We start from the raw sequence: 18619 nt of genomic DNA, 5'->3' as shown, positions 1-18619 counted from the left end.
ATTTTTAATCTTGGATATTTTTAGAGTGAAAAAAGGTTAAAAAATAAAAATCAAATATGTGATTCACTATATTGCAATACTGTAGAGCCAGAGTGTCATTAATAATCACAGTATATCACAATATACTAAGAAGAGTGTTTAAAAAAACAATGAATAATGTTTTTGATGCATTCAAGGGACAGCAAATTAATGTTAAATTTGTCTTTTTCTTGTTCAGTATCAGCTTAAATATTGTCCAATCATTGATATTATCTGACCATTTTCATTTAAAAAAGTTACCATTGCAATTTTTTCAGCATTTCAATTAACAGTGTATGATATAGAATTGGCATCAGTCGTATAAACTATGTAATGAAGACTGATAGTTTCATAGAAAAACTATTCAACACTTTGTGATGCAATTTCAGACTTTCTAAGGACTCATTTGTTGAGGGAACTGAAGTCAAAGCTGTAATTAAACGCCTGGAGATGTTTTTAAAACAGAAGCACAGACTGTGATTCGTTGACCTGATGTTTATTGAACATGAATCGACAGCAGTGAGAACAAATGCAGCTCTTTGACCAGCAGATGTCGCTGTGGTGTTGAACCATCTCTTCACTGAGGTTCAGTCTCTTTTAGTTTCCTCTCCCTCAGGTGAAGAAGAGGAAGAAGAAGGAACCAGAGGAGGAGGGGAGGTGTGTTCACTGGTTTCAGGAAATTTGTACCATCCGAGACAAAAACACACTGACCTCAGATCAGCAGAAAAGTGAAAGAAATGTCTCTGAGAATCTGTCTGGAGAGCTGAAACAGAGCTGGACGTAAAAGGAAAAAAAAAGATTCAACTGTATCTGTACTGTGATATTTCCTCCTATGTCAACAACAACAATAACAACAACAGTCCATCGTGTGCAAGAAAAGGCATTAACTAGAAAACATGCTGTTGAAACAAAAAAGACAGAATGAAAAGAAAACAATAGGAGCATTGATCAAAATGAGAACGTCTTCACTTTAATATTTATCTCCTGGTGGTTATTTTTCTGATATGTATAGGCTATATATATATTTTGTCACATGGCAGAAACTGACAAAAACTGAGATTTATTAGATTTTCTCTTTGCAAATAAAAACTTGAGATTCTGACATTTTCCAGACGAGTTATGAGGAAGTTCAGAAGCTGATTTTTTTTACAATCCTGCAGATTGATGATTAGTTTCAGCCTTCGTTAAGAGACAATTACACTATTTTACAGGATCCACAAAATGAATTAAAGAGCAAAGAGCTGTTTACATCTTTCTAAACAACATCTCAGACTGAGGTTCAATCACATCCTCACTCATTAACCAGCAGCTTCACAGAGTAACGAACCTCTTCCTCCTCCTCTCAGTCACAGGTGCTGAATACTGTTCAGATTGTCAATGCTAAACAAAAAGCTACAGAGTTTTTAAAAAAAAAAGTAACAGCTTGATTAGTTCAAGGCAACAACAGTTCAACCAAAAACAAGCCTGAAGCGCTCCCTGTCTCTCAACAGTCCAGTCCAAACCTGCTTCATTTGCCTCTTTCCAAACAGTTATGAGGCGGCGTTTTATTGGTTCACTAACTTTAAGTATAAAGCTCTGAAAATAAAATAAAGGAAAATATGTTAAACTTTCCTTTGCAGTGTTTCTGTTCAGTTCACAGTTTACCTTTGAAAACTCTATAAGACAAAGATTGGTGATAGTTTGATTAATTTGATTAACCTGGAGCTGAATTAGTAGTTGGTAGTGGATGGATTTACCTGTAGATTAAATGTTATCTGTCACTGTTTTGGCAAAAATGTCAAATGTTTTGGCAAAAAATAAAAAGATTTTTGAACTGATAGATGGAGAAAAGAAGAGGAAGGAGAAACTTTTGTGAATGAAATGTGAGTCTTTTAAATACTTGAGGTTTTTATTGTGGAAAGTGAAGTTTTAAGGAGCTGCAGATTTTTTGTGACAGACAGTTTTAAGACAAAAGTAGTTGCTGTTGTTGTTGTATTACCGCCGGAAACACATGATTGAACCGTCTTCACAGAGGTTTGTTTTTGGTGAACTGTCCCTTTAAACGTGAGCTAAGGCAAAAAGTAAAAAGACAAAGAGGAGAGTGCGACTTTCACAGTGACTTTTTCTGTTAAAATACACTAATAATAATAATAATAATACCAACAACAACAACAATAAGAGGAGGTTTAGCAGTTTAAACCTTTTAAAGGAGGCAGCAGCAGATTGTGATCAGTCTGCTCCCGTTTTCAACACAGTTCTCATCTCGGTGGAAGAGTGTGAGACACTGAAGACGATGCATAGATGGAAAAAAAAAAGATGTAAACAATGGCCAAGGCCCAGGAATCCAAAACAAAAACTAAAAAAAGCTAAGAAATCAACCGTGCAAAACACAGCTGGTGGACGACTGAGCTGAGCTGAGCAGGAGCTGGACCGACGGTTCGGATCGGTTTCAACAAAGAGTCTGGAAAAGAGAGGATGGATCAGATGTTTGTGTCTCTGAGAGGCAGAGACGCTCCCAGTCACAGAAAAAAGAAAAAAAACAAGTGAGAGGAAGCAGAACAAGAACAATAAACCTGGTTTCACCGATGCAGCTTCTTGGTTTTTTTTATCAACAAGTGACGGATCATTTTACAGCGAGTGCACGTAAACACTGGAGCAGCTCACGGGCCAAAAGGAACAACAGCAAAACAATAAACACAACTGAAGTTCTCCTTCTTCTCTCACAGCTGCTGCTTTGTCGTCATGATGCAGTGAAGCTGCAGCTCAGTTTTCATTCCAGGAATTTTCCATGCTTGGAATTTGCATGGATTTCCAGGCTGCAGGGGTAATATCATAATCACTGAGGAGGAGGAATACCACTGAAGGTTAGCCGTTGTTGAAATTCTGGGAAGAAATGACCAGATTTTCCTTTTTCCTCCGGGTGTAAAAAAAAAAAACTATTAAAAAAAAAAGAAAAGAAAGAGAAAAGACTAGAAAAAAAAAACGATTACGCTGCAGAAGACGGAGCGAGAGTGAGGAGCTCCGGGACTCAGAACACCAGCACTTTCCAGCCGGAGTGGACGAAGGAGCAGCCGAAGAAGAGGCAGTCCACGGCCTGGTCCACCAGCCAGTCGAACACCACCTCGCGGTTCCCCGAGCCGATCGTCACGCGCAGCTTGAAGTTGCCGCCCTCGCTCAGGTTGTTGTTGCTGACGGGGAACAGGTTGACCACCTCCATGTCGAAGGTCACGGCCGAGCCCATGATGATGCCCGGCAGCTGGTTGGTCATCTCTTTACCGTTCACAAACACAGCACCTGAGCCGAGAGGAGAGGAAACGTCACGTGTTTAAATAATAAAAAACAGATAAGGTTTGTTTTTCCTGACGCTGCCTGTGTAAATCACGTACAGGTGTGTCTCAAACTAGAATATCAAGGAAAAGTATATTTCCTTGAAGTATTGAATGCAAATAAATGGACATACTTTTCAGAAGGCCAACATTTTCATATTAAAAATGCTCTTTTAAACTTTAAACTTTCGTAATATTCAAATTTTTTGAGATACTGAATTTTAGGTCCCAAATTAAATGTAAGCTATAATCATTACAAATAAAAGAAATTCAATAAATAAAGATATGAAATGTTTCATTCTGTGTCTAATGGATCAATTGAATTACTGACATTAGGTTGGTTTACATGGACAGTTTTAAACGGTTTCAAATAGGTTTGGGAGATCAAACCGATTGAAAATACTTCATATAAACACCTCAAACCGTCTCAATCACCCCAAACCGATTTAAATTCCGGTACCTTGTCAAAAGCGTTCTGTCTGTCATGTAAACCTTGAAACGGGTTGATTTCTGGCTGCGTTCGTTCTGTGCATGCTCAGGACTTGACGTACGTAACGCACGCATGCACGCTTGATCACGCATTAGCCATGCCTGGCTGCCACTCAAGCGAAAATGTCGATCCACCGAACCCAAGATGGACTTCAAGAGAAACCTATATACTACTGGACATACTGAAAGATCAACATATTACACCAGCAACATATTATGACATTTGTATCGTCAGCGCATGCTAACACCCAACCAGTTTACTTTGTAACCCATGTATTCGCTCAATCTGAAATCTTCAAACAGATTGATTTAAACAGAACCTATTTGAAACCGTTTAAAACTGTCCATGTAAACACACCTACTGATAAACTTTTCCATGATGCAGCTGTATCTCCACAAGTTGTTAGTTTTAATTTTATCAGATAAACTTGAAACTGTGTGTGTTTACAAATGGAGATAAGATTACAATGAGGGCAGCAGCAGCACGCGTTAATAAAAGCAGGAGGATCAGATTTCCTTCTCCAGATACAGATGTGACGTGATGTGAACATCTGGCCTCTGTGTCGGCATTAGTTACCGTTGGTGGAGATGCAGACGGACTGGTCCCTCTGAAGCGACTCCGCGCCCCTCTCGCTGTCCACGCACACACCCAGACAGTCCCTCCGATCCATGGGACCTGCTGCCGAGATCCTGCAAACACACAACACCAGACGCACAACTACTGTGAATACAAGTGGAGACGTCACATACACCGATGTACAGGTCTGTTTCAGATATAGAAACCCGAAAAAAGTGTGTGTGCGTGCGTACTTGAAGGTCAGTGTCTGGCCACAGAAGTAGGTGGGTGCGTTGGAGTAGAGGATGGGGCAGCGCGACTGGGAGGAGTCGTTACGCAGGGCGATGTTTCTCCTGCTGCTCAGGATGTAGCCGTCGGTGCCCGGACACCACTCTGTCACAACCACAAACACACATAGGTTAACTTCATGGTTTAATGGGTGTTTGTCTTTGGATTTACAACAGAATATTTATCTCATACGTCGCAAAACTTTGAATTTTGAAGTCAGAAATTTATGAGAAACAAACATGGATGTTCTCTGACAGCATGAAGTCTCAAATTTGCGAGATAAAAATCTAATTTGTGGGAAAAAAAATCTTGAAATTTGCAGGGGAGGTTTTTTTTTTTTTTTTTTTTAAATCAAGACAGAAGACACATCTCTACACTTTGCATGGTTGGAGGAGCACAGACACCACAATGATCTGGTGACTCTGAGTGAAAATAACAAGTATTTCCTTATTGCTGAATTCAGATGAGAGGCTGAAAGAGATACAAATCTTTTAATGCAAAACAACCCACATCTGTCCAGACTTGCAAAGTGGAGACGTGTTTTCTTCCTTGATACAAAATTCCCACACATCGTAAATTTGCAAATTTAGTCTTGAGGATTTGGAAATTCAACCCCTAAAACTATTGTACATTCCCGTATGAGTGTGTTTAGCCTCCTTTGTGTTGTGTCTGAAACGTTTAATAATAAGTGGTCATAATAAAGTAGTTATATTACAACAAAGTTAGTTTATAGTTTTTTTATAGGTTGAAATCAAGTGTGAGCATGTGAATGGAAGCTACATCAGAGAACCTGGACAAATAAAACCACGATCAGTGAGTGTGATCAAAGTGTAACGTAGCTGCTGCTGCATTTCAGGTGAATGGCAACTTGTTCATTTCCAGAGATGTGTGTTGAGTTACAACTACGGTAATTCAAAGTGATCACTTCCTGCTGCTTCAGCTCACTGAGACTTTCACTATGAGACTACGGCAGGAAACGCATCAATCTTGACACCAAACTTTGAGGTGTTGCCACATTTCACTACTGTTTTACACTATTTCTATTATTTGTTTTTGAGAAGTGGTCTTAGAGTTTTAATATTACAGGGGGGGCTGGGGAAGGATCAATGTTTTAAATGCTACACGGCTCCGGTAGGAGCTGTTTACCCACCGTGTGGTGCGAGCGTGGTGTATCCTGTCTGAGGGATGCTCCATGGGCTCCACTCGGTGCGGCCCTCCCCGCGGGCGCACACCCGGAACAGGTAATCTGTGTGAGGGTCCATGTGGAGGACCAGAAACTCAGACTCCCGTCCTATGTAGGCGTCCTCGTACTGGCTCCCCCCGCTGCCGGACTTCCGGTACTGCAGCCGGTAATCTGCTGCCGCAAAGTCCTCGTCCACCTGACGACACACATGAACAACAACGTTACGTTAAGTCCTTCACATGTACTTAAATATTCAGCATGTAGGTTAAAGGGATAGTTCAACATTTTGGCAAATTGGCCCATTGCCATAATCTCTAGTCATAGCAGTAGGTTCATTACCTTTAACTGTGCAAGCTATTTTTAGAACGGTGGAGCAGAGCCGCGAGTTGCTCAGAGCTACGCTACGGAAGCTAATGGGATTTCTTGGTTTTCTTGGTAACGGAGCGTTACGAGACGGAGTTGTTTTCGAGGCAAATTCATGCAAAACAGTTCCCGTCGGGGGCAGTTTTTCAGCAAGCAGTCTCTGCATTTACCTCTAAAACAACTCCGTCTGGTAACCTTCTGTTATTATCTCATAGCGTGGTGAATGTGCAGGTCACAACTTGTCCACCAGAGCGTTTTGGAGTTGTTGGATTGTGTATTTGATGAGTTTGATGAGAAACCAAGAAATCCCATGAGCCTCCGTAGCGTAGCTCTGAGCAGCTCGCAGCTCTGCTCTGCCGTTCTAAAAATAGCTTGCAGCGACAATTAAAGGTAACAAACCTACTGCTGACTATAGGGATTATGGCAATGAGCCAACTTGCCAAAATGTAGAACTATCCCTTTAACATCTTTTATATTAGTCCCCCACGCCCTTTGCTGACCTTACACCAGCGGACCAGGATACCACCCGGTCTCTCCTGCAGCTCCTCGATCTGGACGGGCGGGTGGGAGGAGACGGAGCCGTGGCGGGACACCCGGTCCCTCAGAACCCCCAGCAGGGAGTCGTCCAGCTGGGCCGAGACACACGGCACGTCCACCAACGCTGGTACCTCTGGTAGACTGGACAACACACACAGAGCCCGTTAGAAAAAACTAATGTAGCTACCTGCAAACTGGTAATATAAAGAAACTGGTGCTACTGTGTAAGGTGAGCAGTGTTGGGCACGTTACTTTTGAAAGTTGTTGTGAGTTAGTAACTGAGTTAATTCATTATAAAAGTAACTAATTACCAAGAAAAGTTACTGAAAATGCAAATCAAATATGTCAAATTACTAACCAACGAGTTGGTTGGTTCCAGATAAACAGCTATTTTCAGACTAGTTGATGGACTAAAAAAAAGTATTTATACCAAACACTTAAATACATTAAAAACACTTTTTTCTCTCTCTCTCTCTCTTTTTCTTTTATTCTTTTTCTTTTCTTTCTTTTAATTTTTGTTTTATAATTAATGTTTTTTCCATTTCCAATTCTTACTGTTAAATGTTTTGTTTTTATGTAAAGCACACTGAGTTCCCCTTTGGTATGAAATGCGCTATATAAATAAAGCTGCCTTGCCTTAAATGGGTGTATTATTTTTTGACGAGACGTCTTGAGTCAAGCAACGGCGCATTTTATTGTCAGTAACGGTAACGCCGTTATAACGGGGAAACAGCAACTTTTTTGATTACTCGTTACTGAAAAAAAGTAGCGCTTTTTGTCTTTTTTTATTGTGTTTTTATTATGATGGATCCCCTTGGGTCTGAAATAAAAAATGAATTGAATTGAATCACACTGTTTTATTTATAACGCCGTTATTCCCATCACTGAAGATGAGGTCATGAACAGTGTCTGAATGTCCGTGTGTCCTACCTGTCCAGTTGGATGTGCATGGCCTTCTTGGTGAAACTGCCCAGCTTGTCCTCCTTCTCCCCGAGACCGCAGCGCAGAGCAGCTTCCCCTGGAGACACAGAGAGACACACAGAGAGGCTATATTTACCACACTCTCCTTTTTATCTGATTGGAACTGATCCCAACTATGCAGATTATTTTTTTCTATAAATCTATTTTCTACTCTTGTTTTGTCTGTCTGACTCACGATCCTGAAACCGTCTGTATTTCAGTTACGTAAGTATGAAACTGTCACTGTGTATGAAACAGCATTAAAGATGAGAGCAACATGCACATCTTTCAAAAACTAGATGTTCTGCAGAGGTTTCAGCGGACCCACCCTCTCTCAGCAGCTCGTCGGCCTGGCCCACCCCGTGCTCGATGAGGCTCTGACAGTCATCCAGCGGTTTGACGCTGTCGGCCTCGATGGCGTCCACCTCGGCCAGCAGTGAGGTCAGTCGCTCTGTCAGCAGCCGAGTAGCCGCCGCCTGCAGCTCCGTGAAGTGCCTCCGCAGAGCCTCGCGGGCCTGGCCGGAGCTGCCCCGCACCTGCAGCGCAGAGGAGAGAGGAGGGGAGGCAGAACAGGTGAGGTGACCTGATTTGTATGATAAAAGACTATGTTAATGCAGTTAATCTGGCTAAAGCGTCACAGAGAGTGTTTGTCGATGCAATTTAAAACTAGACAACTTGATAATAATCTGCTCATTACATTCTTAATCAATCAATTCATTGTGTAGTTTATTAAAAGTCAGGAACTGAAACTGAAAATAATAATAATAATAACCTTCAAAAATTCCCAGAATCCAACGTAACATCTTAAAATTTCTGTGACCAACAAACCAATACTCAGAAATAATGAATTTACAATGATTTGATACAGAGAAAAGCAGCAACATTCAAAGACGTTTTGCTTTGAATCACTGATTCTTGTGTGTTGATTGTGGTTCCTGGTTAAAGTATAAAAAGTCACAACAAGGTGACACGTGACTGACCAAGTAAATCGCTCTGAAGTTGTCAGGAGAGAGACCAGCTGGCATCCCATAATATCAAAAACAAACACTGGGCGCTCAAACAAACTGGCGCTTAATGAACTTACATTGATTAGATACAGAGAAAAGCAGCAACATTCACAGTTTTTGCCCAGGAAACAAGTTAATGATTAATCAATTATCAGAGCAGACTAACTAATAACTAATCTAACTAATAACTGATGTGTGTTTGTGTGTGTGGCAGCTCCAGGTCACATCTTAGGCACCGACACGTCAATATTATGGTAATCATCATTCCTTTAGCTTTGAGTCAGAGTCTCTTCAGACGTACTGGCAGCCACGACAGTCACAGGATTTACAAACATGTGATGGAGTTCAGCTATTTTAATGTTTGTGATCATCAATCAACCATTTGAAGTGGTGTTTCTGGCCACCTGGTGCCTGTATGTGTTTTTGGTCTGTACATCTTTAAATTACACAGTGGTGGTGAGCTGTAATCTTTAAGAACGGCTCAAGCATTTCTGAAAAACAGCTGGAAGAGCAGCAGGAGGAAGTGGAGCAAAGACTGGGGACTATTACCAACCTTAGGACACGCAGACAAGACTACAAATACTACGATACTACCACTAAGGTCATTCATGGTTTCCGCCTGCGCTCTGATTGGTGCATGGACACTTCTCATCCCATCTCAGTGATGTCAACCTCCTCAAAATGAGAAGAACCACAACTTCACAACATCAAACAACACAGAAAAATAAACAAACAGTTTGTGCAACAAAGGATGAGGAATACACGGTGGATGAATAAGCATCCAGTTTAGTTGTGTGGAGCATGTCTGCAGCGTAAACAGTCGAGTCCACATGGATTTTTTAGATTTCAGGATGTTTGCACCGTCGTGGTTTTGCAGATGCAGATGCAGAGCTGCGACTGGAGGGACGGGGCAGCAGCAGCCTCACCGACAACAAGCTTCTCAGGAAGCTGGCTGGTTTGTCACCAGAGAGAGAGAGAGAGGCTGTGTTTCAGTTCCTCTTTCCAAAGCACTTTTAAACACAAACACACACATAGACACATACACACACACACACACTGAGGATTTCACAATGAATACATATATATAGAGAGAGAGGGCTGCAGAGAGACAGCAGGAAACGGAAAGCTGATTGACAACTGCTGCACTGATAAAACAGACACAACATGACGACCAGAATGGAAAACACACGCCAGGTTTTTTTTTTTGCCAAAATACACAGTGAACTTACACTGTCTGCAACACACACAGACACACACACACACGTGCACACAGGACATTTTTCCACTGCCGTCAATGCATGCACCACTTCCTGGCGACTATCAGCACCACACACACACACAGGCGACCAACGATCAATATTTTGGAGTTGGTTAGTAAAAATAAAAGTCCAACTCAGAATAGAACCAGAAATCATCAGATAATTTGTCAAAACACGGGAGGAGACGATCTGACGCAGTTTTTACAAAGATGTTGCAGTGATAGTATTGTCTCGCTTTTCAAACACACACACACACTCTGGTATCTGCTTTCTTATTCTCATTGTGTGTGCTACTCTGTGTTTATCTGCGGTGTGTGTAACGCTTCCTGGATTCCTATAATCTGGTGGTGAGCCATCACTGCTGTGGGAAAGAGGGGGGTTATGGGAAAGGGACCTCACCTCATCATTGAGCAGCTAGGATTGGGAGGTAAGTGTCTAACACACACACATACAAACTTATTGTGTGTGAGACTTGGATCTCTTTAATTTAAAGAGTCCTTTTCACTGTATTTCATATTTTATTATTCCATACAAAAGTGAATATGGCAGGAAATTGGGAAAATTTGATGATTTTCAGTTGTTTATCCACACACCCAGCTGCTATGAAGAAGCATGTGCAGCCATGTTTATGTCCACCTGATGAATCCAACGTCTCATATTCCCTCACTTGAACTGTTTTTTGTTTTTCTTTTGGGTCTCCGCCTACTCCTGAGGGAAACATCTGGCTTCACAGCTGCTAAATGTTGGACCACTTCACCAGCAGCAGCTGGCCTCTGGCGGAGCAGGTAGTGTGGAGTAAGTTTTTATCTGCCAGATGCATCCTTAAATGTCACTGTGAGACCAAAGAGAGTGAGTTAGAGACCTGGCAGGAGTTTTTATGTAAGTTTAATATGTTTCCTCATCCTTAATTCTTTGAAATAGTGTGTGGTATTGGTGTTAATGATTGGTATCTAAACTACTGTAATTGTAACTATAGAAGAGGGGCAGGTATCATAAGTTTTTCTTCTTCCTGCACCTTTCCATTTATGGTGTTATGTAGATAAAGAAAAACAAATAGAAAAGTTAACATATCATGTAATTTATGCATGTACTCCATGGATGGAATAAATATGAAATTAAAGGGATAGTTCAACATTTTGGCAAATTGGCCCATTGCCATAATCCCTATAGTCATAGCAGTAGGTTCATCACCTTTAATTGTCGGTGCAAGCTATTTTTAGAACGGTGGAGCAGAGCCGTGAGCTGCTCAGAGCTATGCTACTACGCTAATGGGATTTCTTGGTTCCCCTCATCAAACTCATCAAATACACAATCCAACAACTCCAAAACGCTCTGGTGGACAAGTTGTGACCTGCACATTCACCACGCTATGAGATAATAACAGAACATTACCAGACAGAGTTGTTTTAGAGGTAAATACAGAGACTGCTTGCTGAAAAACTGCCCCCAACAGGAATGTGCATCAGCTGTTTTGCATGAATTTACCTCTAAAACAACTCTGTCTGGTAATGTTCTGTTATTATCTCATAGCGTGGTGAATGTGCAGGTCACAACTTGTCGACCAGAGCGTTTTGGAGTTGTTGGATTGTGTATTTGATGAGTTTGATGAGGGAAACCAAGAAATCCCATTAGCCTGTTTTGTGTCTGGTATACGTATGTTGAAGTCCAACTGAACTACACTGATTTCTGGTGGACACAGTTTTCAGGTGCAGTGACTCTGGGGAATCACTGCACCTGAAAACCTGTTTCTATCTGGATGATTCAAACAAACAGGTCATGTTTGATCATTTGTGTTCATGAGTCAGGATTTCGTGAGCTGTTTACAGTCTTTATGCTGAACTAAGTCGCTGGGCGTAGATTCACATGACTCAGTGGTGAATGTGTCTCGGAGGGAGCGAGAGACAGAGAGAGAGGATGACTTCTTTCTCTTTTCCCTTCGGAGGGAGGAGGAGGAGCACGTCTGCTTCTCACATTCTCCTTTTTTCCCACTGTGTCATCCTGCTGGACCGACTTCAAGACTTGTCACTAATAAGGCCTCAGTAATTTTGGATGCCGACCAAAAAAACACGCCTGCTGCTCCACGTATCAAAAACAAACACTCAAAAACTTGGCATCTAGAATCTGGAACGATTCGTATTCTTGTTTGTTTTTTCTTTTTATCAACCACTTAATTAGTGTGAAATGTAATTTAGACGAATAAACAAACTGTGTCTGATTTTGAGATATGTTTGACATTCGATTCGACCCACCCAGAATGATGGCCATCAAACCTGACACATCATTTCACATGTTAAATTCATGGCATTTAAATCGATCAAAAAGAGCGCGAGCCTCGTGTTTCTCCTTCGTCTCGTCTCTAAGACTTTTTGTCCTTCCATAGCAACAGGAAATGGCTGCATTGTTTACTGTGAGCAGCTGGATGGGTAAATCTAGACAGCGGGAGGAAGGAAGAGATAGCAGAGAGAGAGAGGGAGAATATAGTCTCCTGGGAGTCAGTTGACACAGTTCATATCGCCCTGGCTGTGCTTGTGATTATTTGAGGGAGAAAACGTGTATTTGAAACAGACAAAGATGGCGGCCAGGGGTGGAATAATCATCTTATCTCGAGAGGAGAGGAAAACACTGGCTGCAGAAATATGAGCATAAAGAGAAGCAGAAACATGACTCCAGAGTTTAACAACCAAACAGTGGAGCTGAGTTGCGTGATCTGGTTTTCAGTCTGGTTTTTTAATCCGTAGGTAAGCGGCTGCAGGGCGTGAACAACAGACTGTGGTGGTGGTACTGTACCTGTTTGCGGGCCTGGTTGAGGCCATGCAGGCGCTGCTGGAGTTCACTGCGGTAGTTCTGGGCCGCCTCAATGCTTTCTTTGGCCTCCTGCAGCAGCACGTCCACCTCCACAGACATCCTCCCACCTCCTGAAACAAACACACACACGCACACACACGAGAGGAGTATTTACAAAACACAGCCAAGATGCAGGTTGACCTGAAACCAGAGTAAAGTGTTGTCCTTCAAAAGAAAACACACAGATTCACACCATTTGAATATATTTTTACACATTTATGGCCACAAGGAAAGCAAACCAATACAAACAGAATATTTTTGATTGCAGGTTGAAATCATAGGTTGGCAAACTTTTACAAATAAATCAATATTTGTAATAAAATAAAATTTTGGGAGATCTGCCTCCCAGAGGAGAAAATCTGTCGTGTCCTAATCTAATTTATGTATTTCATTTCACTCTGAGCTGCAATGAGCTGTGTCAGGTGTCGCTCACTATCTCCCGTTTATGCAAACGCCCAACAGGACTGATAAAGCTGGTACAACAGCGTCTGTGCTTCCCCACGACATCGACATCATCTGAGCAGGAGTTTCCAGCAGCTGCAATAACATCAGCAACAGTGAACAAAGCGCAGGTCACTGCCATCGTGTAGATAAGGACGAGTTTTATCTCTTTATAATAAAACCAGCAACACCGGAGTCCACCGTGGGAGTTATTCTGTTCTTTTGATGAAGGGAAAATGGGCCAAACTTAGTTTTTTTACATGAACCAAAGTATGTTCAACATGTTTAGTTTGAGCTATGCACAACTTCCAGTGAAGCACATTGGAAGTACATTGGATTTTCTCTGGCTCTCTGGAGTGAAAAAACAGCTATAAATGAAATCATTATTTGGTGTTTACTCAGTTTGTCCTTTAACTTCCCAATTCACTTTAATTTTATTGCGTACATCGATCACATTAGTGTTTAAAATTCAAATGGTTTCTATAATGGAAAAGAAAATATCACCGTATTTCATCAGTTCTAACATACGCAGACATTTGCATCGCTAATGTGCGAATCCAAACGTTTAATAACCTGCATCCTCCACTTGTTAAATTACAAGATGCAACGTTTCATGCCGGGCATTTTCACTGAGAGCTGTGTGGCAACAAGAAAACCACTTCCTACAACTACCAGCGACAAACTAGTCAGTTATCTGCACTACTTTTTATGGCCGACTTGGTTTCGGTACCCAGCACGCACCGTGGGAGTACAGTTAGTGACCTTTAAATAAAATTTGGATAAGGAGTGCTCAGTGCGGCCAATCTGTGACACATTCAACACAAACCTTCCTTGCAAAAATACAGCGCAGAAATAGCTTACGGTGCAATGCTGCTGACTAATAAACAGTCAGTTTAATAGGCTCCTTCCTGTGACCTTACCATGTGTTATCAAAGATCACTAGAATAACTGCTTCTGGTTATTTTGGCTGCCTGTTAATGTTAACAGCTCTGTGTATGTGGGAAAACTGATAGCACAGAACAAAGGAACATCAACATGTTACTGTTAACTCATCTGGTTTTAAAACAACAGGTCCCTCGACTTTAAAGTCAGTATTAACGTCACATCACGCTGAAACAAAAAGTGCTGCGAGTCGACATCATACTGGAACAGCTCCTGCAAGCAAACTTTCATTAAAGATTAAGAATAGCGTGAAAATATATTATTAAGGATCATACTCAGAACAGCATGGAAAGAAACCCCTGTGCACACAGAACGAAACTGAGTAAATTTCCTTTTGCACTACCCTAAATGTCTTCCTGTCGCAGGCAGAAGTCCATTTGGGGAAAGAATCGAGAGGCCATCAAACTCTATACAGACAAGTCTCATTATGAACTAATCGATTTATCCTATTGCTGTTTTGAATTTTTCATCTTGAGGTTCATTTTAAGTCAATCTTACTAAGGATGTTCATTGTAGCAGTTCTTTACACTACTTGATTATGTGATAAATATAATTAATCTTAATAAAATATGTGACAGATACAACCATATATGAGTGTTATGACAAACTCTATGGTGCTTTAAAGCGTCCGACATTAAAATAATTCACCCTTCAAAAGGTGAAGTCACATCAAATTGGTGACAACATCTGCAACAACACATCAGTCAATAATATAATGTTGGACAAAACTGTAGTTGTATCACACAGCAGGTGTGTAATTCACTGCTGAGCTCCATCATCAGAGTTGAAAGCAGTGACACAACGTGGCCTCCCGCTGTGGTCGGCCTCGCTTCCTTTACAGCATCTAAAGAGGAAGTCTCTCTGACAGGCCTCGTGCTTCTGCCATATCATACAGTATGAACAGGTATCACTGTGCGGATCAGGTTGGCATCTTATGTTACACTACTGCAAATGTAATGTAATAGTAGGGCTGGATTCATAACGATCTTCATTTGATATCGATTCATAAAATGTGGGAGTGGGTCATGTGAAATAAATGTGCATTAATTTAACTGCTTTTTTGGTCAATTTAATGTAAAAATGAATATTCTTAGTAATACACCACGGTAGACAGTTCCATGTTTGTACAATTTGCAACATAAATCACTTTCATAACCAAGCAAATTGGTGTTAAAACTGAAATATCTCTAAATAAATCAATAGCAAGTCGAATCGCAGGACCTTGTGAATCGGAATCAAATCAATTCAGTAGTGATACCGAGTCCTATATAATAGTCTATCCAGAATGAGTTAATGCAACACTCAGGTTCACAGTCTTATAACCAAGTTGCTGTTAAAATTCATTGATTGTCAAAATAGTTGATTGGATTCATCTCTTTGTGTCGGACATTGAGATAGTTTTGTTTAGCTCAGCAGCACAAAGACTGGAGCTGCTCACCTATAGCCAATCGATCCTTTTAATGAAGCTGAACTATTGCAGTTTCCATGCTTTCAATCTAGTCCTTGTCATACATCGAACTGATAGCTGATTATTTGATTGAAGGTTAACTCCTTTCCTATCATCTCCTAAATGAATTGTCAAAGAGAGAGCGAGTAAACAGATTTTCCTGTTGCAGCCACACTGCAGCAAACAAAAGCCCAACACATGCAATTAAACACACATGAATGGAAATGTGGAGCTGAACAATTATGCAGGCATGCACTCACTCACACACACTGACATAAACAACTCCCACCACCACTAACATTGGTCATGCGTCCTCTCACACACTCCTTTCTTTCTGCTTACAAAAATGCCCCAGAACGGCAGCCATTAGTGCAGCCATGACAGCTATTCCCACATCAGAGGTTTAGTTTTTCTTTTTCGGCCTCCAAAACCGGTCCTGGCACTCCCCTCCGTCTCTTTAATCCTGTAGTTTATAATCCCTCTTTCTCTCCCAAAAACCTCCTAAAGACTAAAGTGGACGCCGGGCGCCCAGCCAAGCAAACGTCGATCCAGTTTTTACTACAACACAGAAAATCTCTTGTCTTTGTGTAGCCTATGATATGGGTGCAGCTGCAAATAAACTAATATAAAATCTCCCTCTCTCTGCCTTTTATTTCTTTTTCTGCTTTTTGATATAAACATGCAGCCGGCGCGCACAATAACCAGCAGTGTGCTTTTCAGAGTATTTAGGTCAACCTGCAGGGGAAGATGTCCCACTGTCCCGCTTTCACAGGTTGACCAGACTGTTTACGATGCTTCCCAAAACTGTGGTGAGACAGCCACAGCCTGAGGGAAATCTTACTATTGTGCTGTACATGTGGTAAGAAATGTTGTGTCTTTGTTATAAAACTGCATATTTCAGTCAGAATCCAGCACTAGATGACATTACAAAGAGTTTGTTTTCTTGAACTACCATCTGTGTGTGCTTGTTTATTCTGTTTTATCTGCAGTTTTTTATATTCCTCCATAATTCCCTTCAAGCAACAAGCACGACTTAGCAGTTTATGAAATGCTGTTTTCATCTCCCTAACCTTACACAACTCCTGAAAATCTCAATCTTGATTAATTGTTTTGTCTATAACATGTCATGAAGCCCACTGTGATGTCTTAAGATGTCATGCTTGGTCTTATTACCACTTCACAACCCAGAGATATCCAGTTTTTCTATCACATATGACACAGAATAGCATAAATTATCACATTTGAAAAGCTGTAACCGGGGAAATGTGTGATTTTTTTGTATGTTTGTTTGTTTTTTGTTTTTGTTTTTACTGACAAAATAGTTATCATTGCAGCTTTAAATAAAAACACAGATTGCACATTGTTTTGATGCCATGGGTTATTTGCATACCAACCGGTTTTATGACCCAATTCCTAAAGCCTCATATATCAACAGACTGGCTATATGTCATGCATACAGCTGCAGCTCCTTCAGGCACGCTGCACATGCTCTGACAAACAGGAAAGTTATGCAAGGCAGTCAAGAGCAAACCGACATCATTATTATTATTAGAGCAGACTTCTGACAAAACGAGACAACAGGAGACATCCGACATGTCCAAACTCGCTCACAACAACTTCCGTGTTTGTAGTTATGCAGAGCAAGTTAACCCCTCCGCCCACCAGCATTGATTGGGGGATGCCCTCTAATGCAAATAGCTTTAAAAATGCATTATTACATAATTAACAAGTCATAATTTACCATATTTCCGTGCTGTGGTACTTTGGAGAAGCTCTAGTCCTGATAATATCAATGTATCTCATGTGTGGTGGCAACTTCTCCCAAACTCCACTGAGAAATCTGATATTTTTAAAGTCGACGTCACTGTCAGGAAACCCAATATACATTATAATCATATAAATGGCAGTTTTTACAAATAACAAATGTACAAAGAGAAATTCGGCGAAGAAACTTTTCCACGAAAGGACAAACTTTTATCCACAAAATGTCACAACTGGCTACTGCCATGTTCAGGGCGCACCGTATTTTTTGGGTGGAAGAGAGGAGGATGATTACAATAACAGACGAAGAACTATAAGGGAAAAAGTTGCCAGGGAAAGCTCAAAATGAGATTTAAAGAGTGGATTTATACTGGTTAAGAGCTGGTAACGTTATAAAAGGCTACGTGTTACAAGAAACAACGACATTGGCATCAACTTCACGCAGCTTGTCGCTAACGTTACACATCTTGGGGACTGTAACTAGCTTGTGGCCAAAAAGACAATGAAACTCGTCTGGAAGAAGAAGGAAACCACGCGACAGAAAACAGGGGGGAAATGAAAGAAAAACGTCTTCCTATGTGGAGGAAAGTTGACAAACGTACCTGTTTTAGTGCTTTCTGGTGGCCATTTCGTCCTGAAAGTCGTGAATCAGCTCGAAGCCGCCGCCACACCACCGCCGCAACCGCCGCCGTTAGATATGATGAAGTTTTTGCTGCTCAAGTCCAAAAATGACACTTCCGAGGCTTTAAGGACGACAGCCAATCACAGGCGAGATCGCTTCGACGGACAGGGAAACCAGCCAATTAGATTGCGCTACGCTCCCTTCTCCCCTCCCCCTGTCTATCAACGCCCCAACCGAAGTGGAACTGATGAAATGAATTGATTTATGTCCAAATCCAATCACAACTGCCCCAGAAGACCCTGCAAGCCTGTTTGAGTTTATATGGTCATATTTGTTGTAAAGAGTTGTTGTTGTGAAATTGTTTTTGCCTTATTTGTTTATATGTGTCCCAAAAAATACTGTTTATCTGCAGGTTTTTAAGTATTGAAAAGCACTAAATTCAGTTTATAGAAGGTAGGCAAACCTGTGTTTTTTTCTTCTTCTAAATTTATTAATCTTCTATTACCTGTTAGCCTGACAAGCCAGACTATATCATTAAAATGTATATATACTATATGACTAACATTTCTTATCAAAAACCCATTTCCACTTACCATA

The 18619-nt window shown here is 41.0% G+C and overlaps 1 protein-coding gene across 1 annotated transcript; it reads right to left on the bottom strand.

Annotated features, from left to right (window-relative positions):
- Window positions 1-1869: 1869 nt before the first annotated feature.
- Window positions 1870-18099, bottom strand: crlf3 (cytokine receptor-like factor 3). The gene is made up of 9 exons (XM_085783628.1): window positions 18003-18099; window positions 12753-12880; window positions 8028-8235; window positions 7670-7757; window positions 6703-6880; window positions 5807-6035; window positions 4623-4761; window positions 4390-4502; window positions 1870-3291 (listed from the first exon to the last, which is right to left on the bottom strand). Exons 2-9 carry the CDS (start codon window positions 12867-12869, stop codon window positions 3026-3028), a joined length of 1338 nt encoding a protein of 445 aa, XP_085639754.1. The 5' UTR covers window positions 12870-12880; window positions 18003-18099; the 3' UTR covers window positions 1870-3025.
- Between the last annotated feature and the right edge of the window lie 520 nt (window positions 18100-18619).

The sequence above is a fragment of the Trachurus japonicus genome, chromosome 8 (assembly GCF_045865225.1).
Source record: "Trachurus japonicus isolate A0001 chromosome 8, Traja_1.0".
Lineage (NCBI taxonomy): Eukaryota > Metazoa > Chordata > Actinopteri > Carangiformes > Carangidae > Trachurus > Trachurus japonicus.
This window is presented reverse-complemented; position numbering and strand designations above follow the sequence as displayed.

What these genes read in the sequence shown, in the direction of transcription:
- crlf3 (XM_085783628.1), bottom strand. Translation starts at nt 12,869, where the DNA reads ATGTCTGTGGAGGTGGACGTGCTGCTGCAGGAGGCCAAAGAAAGCATT. An exon ending in GGCCAGACACTGACCTTCAA is followed by an intron (nt 4,503 to 4,622) that starts GTACGCACGCAC and finishes GTGTGTTTGCAG; the next exon opens with GATCTCGGCAGCAGGTCCCA. An exon ending in CGTCTGCATCTCCACCAACG is followed by an intron (nt 3,292 to 4,389) that starts GTAACTAATGCC and finishes CTCTCGGCTCAG; the next exon opens with GTGCTGTGTTTGTGAACGGT.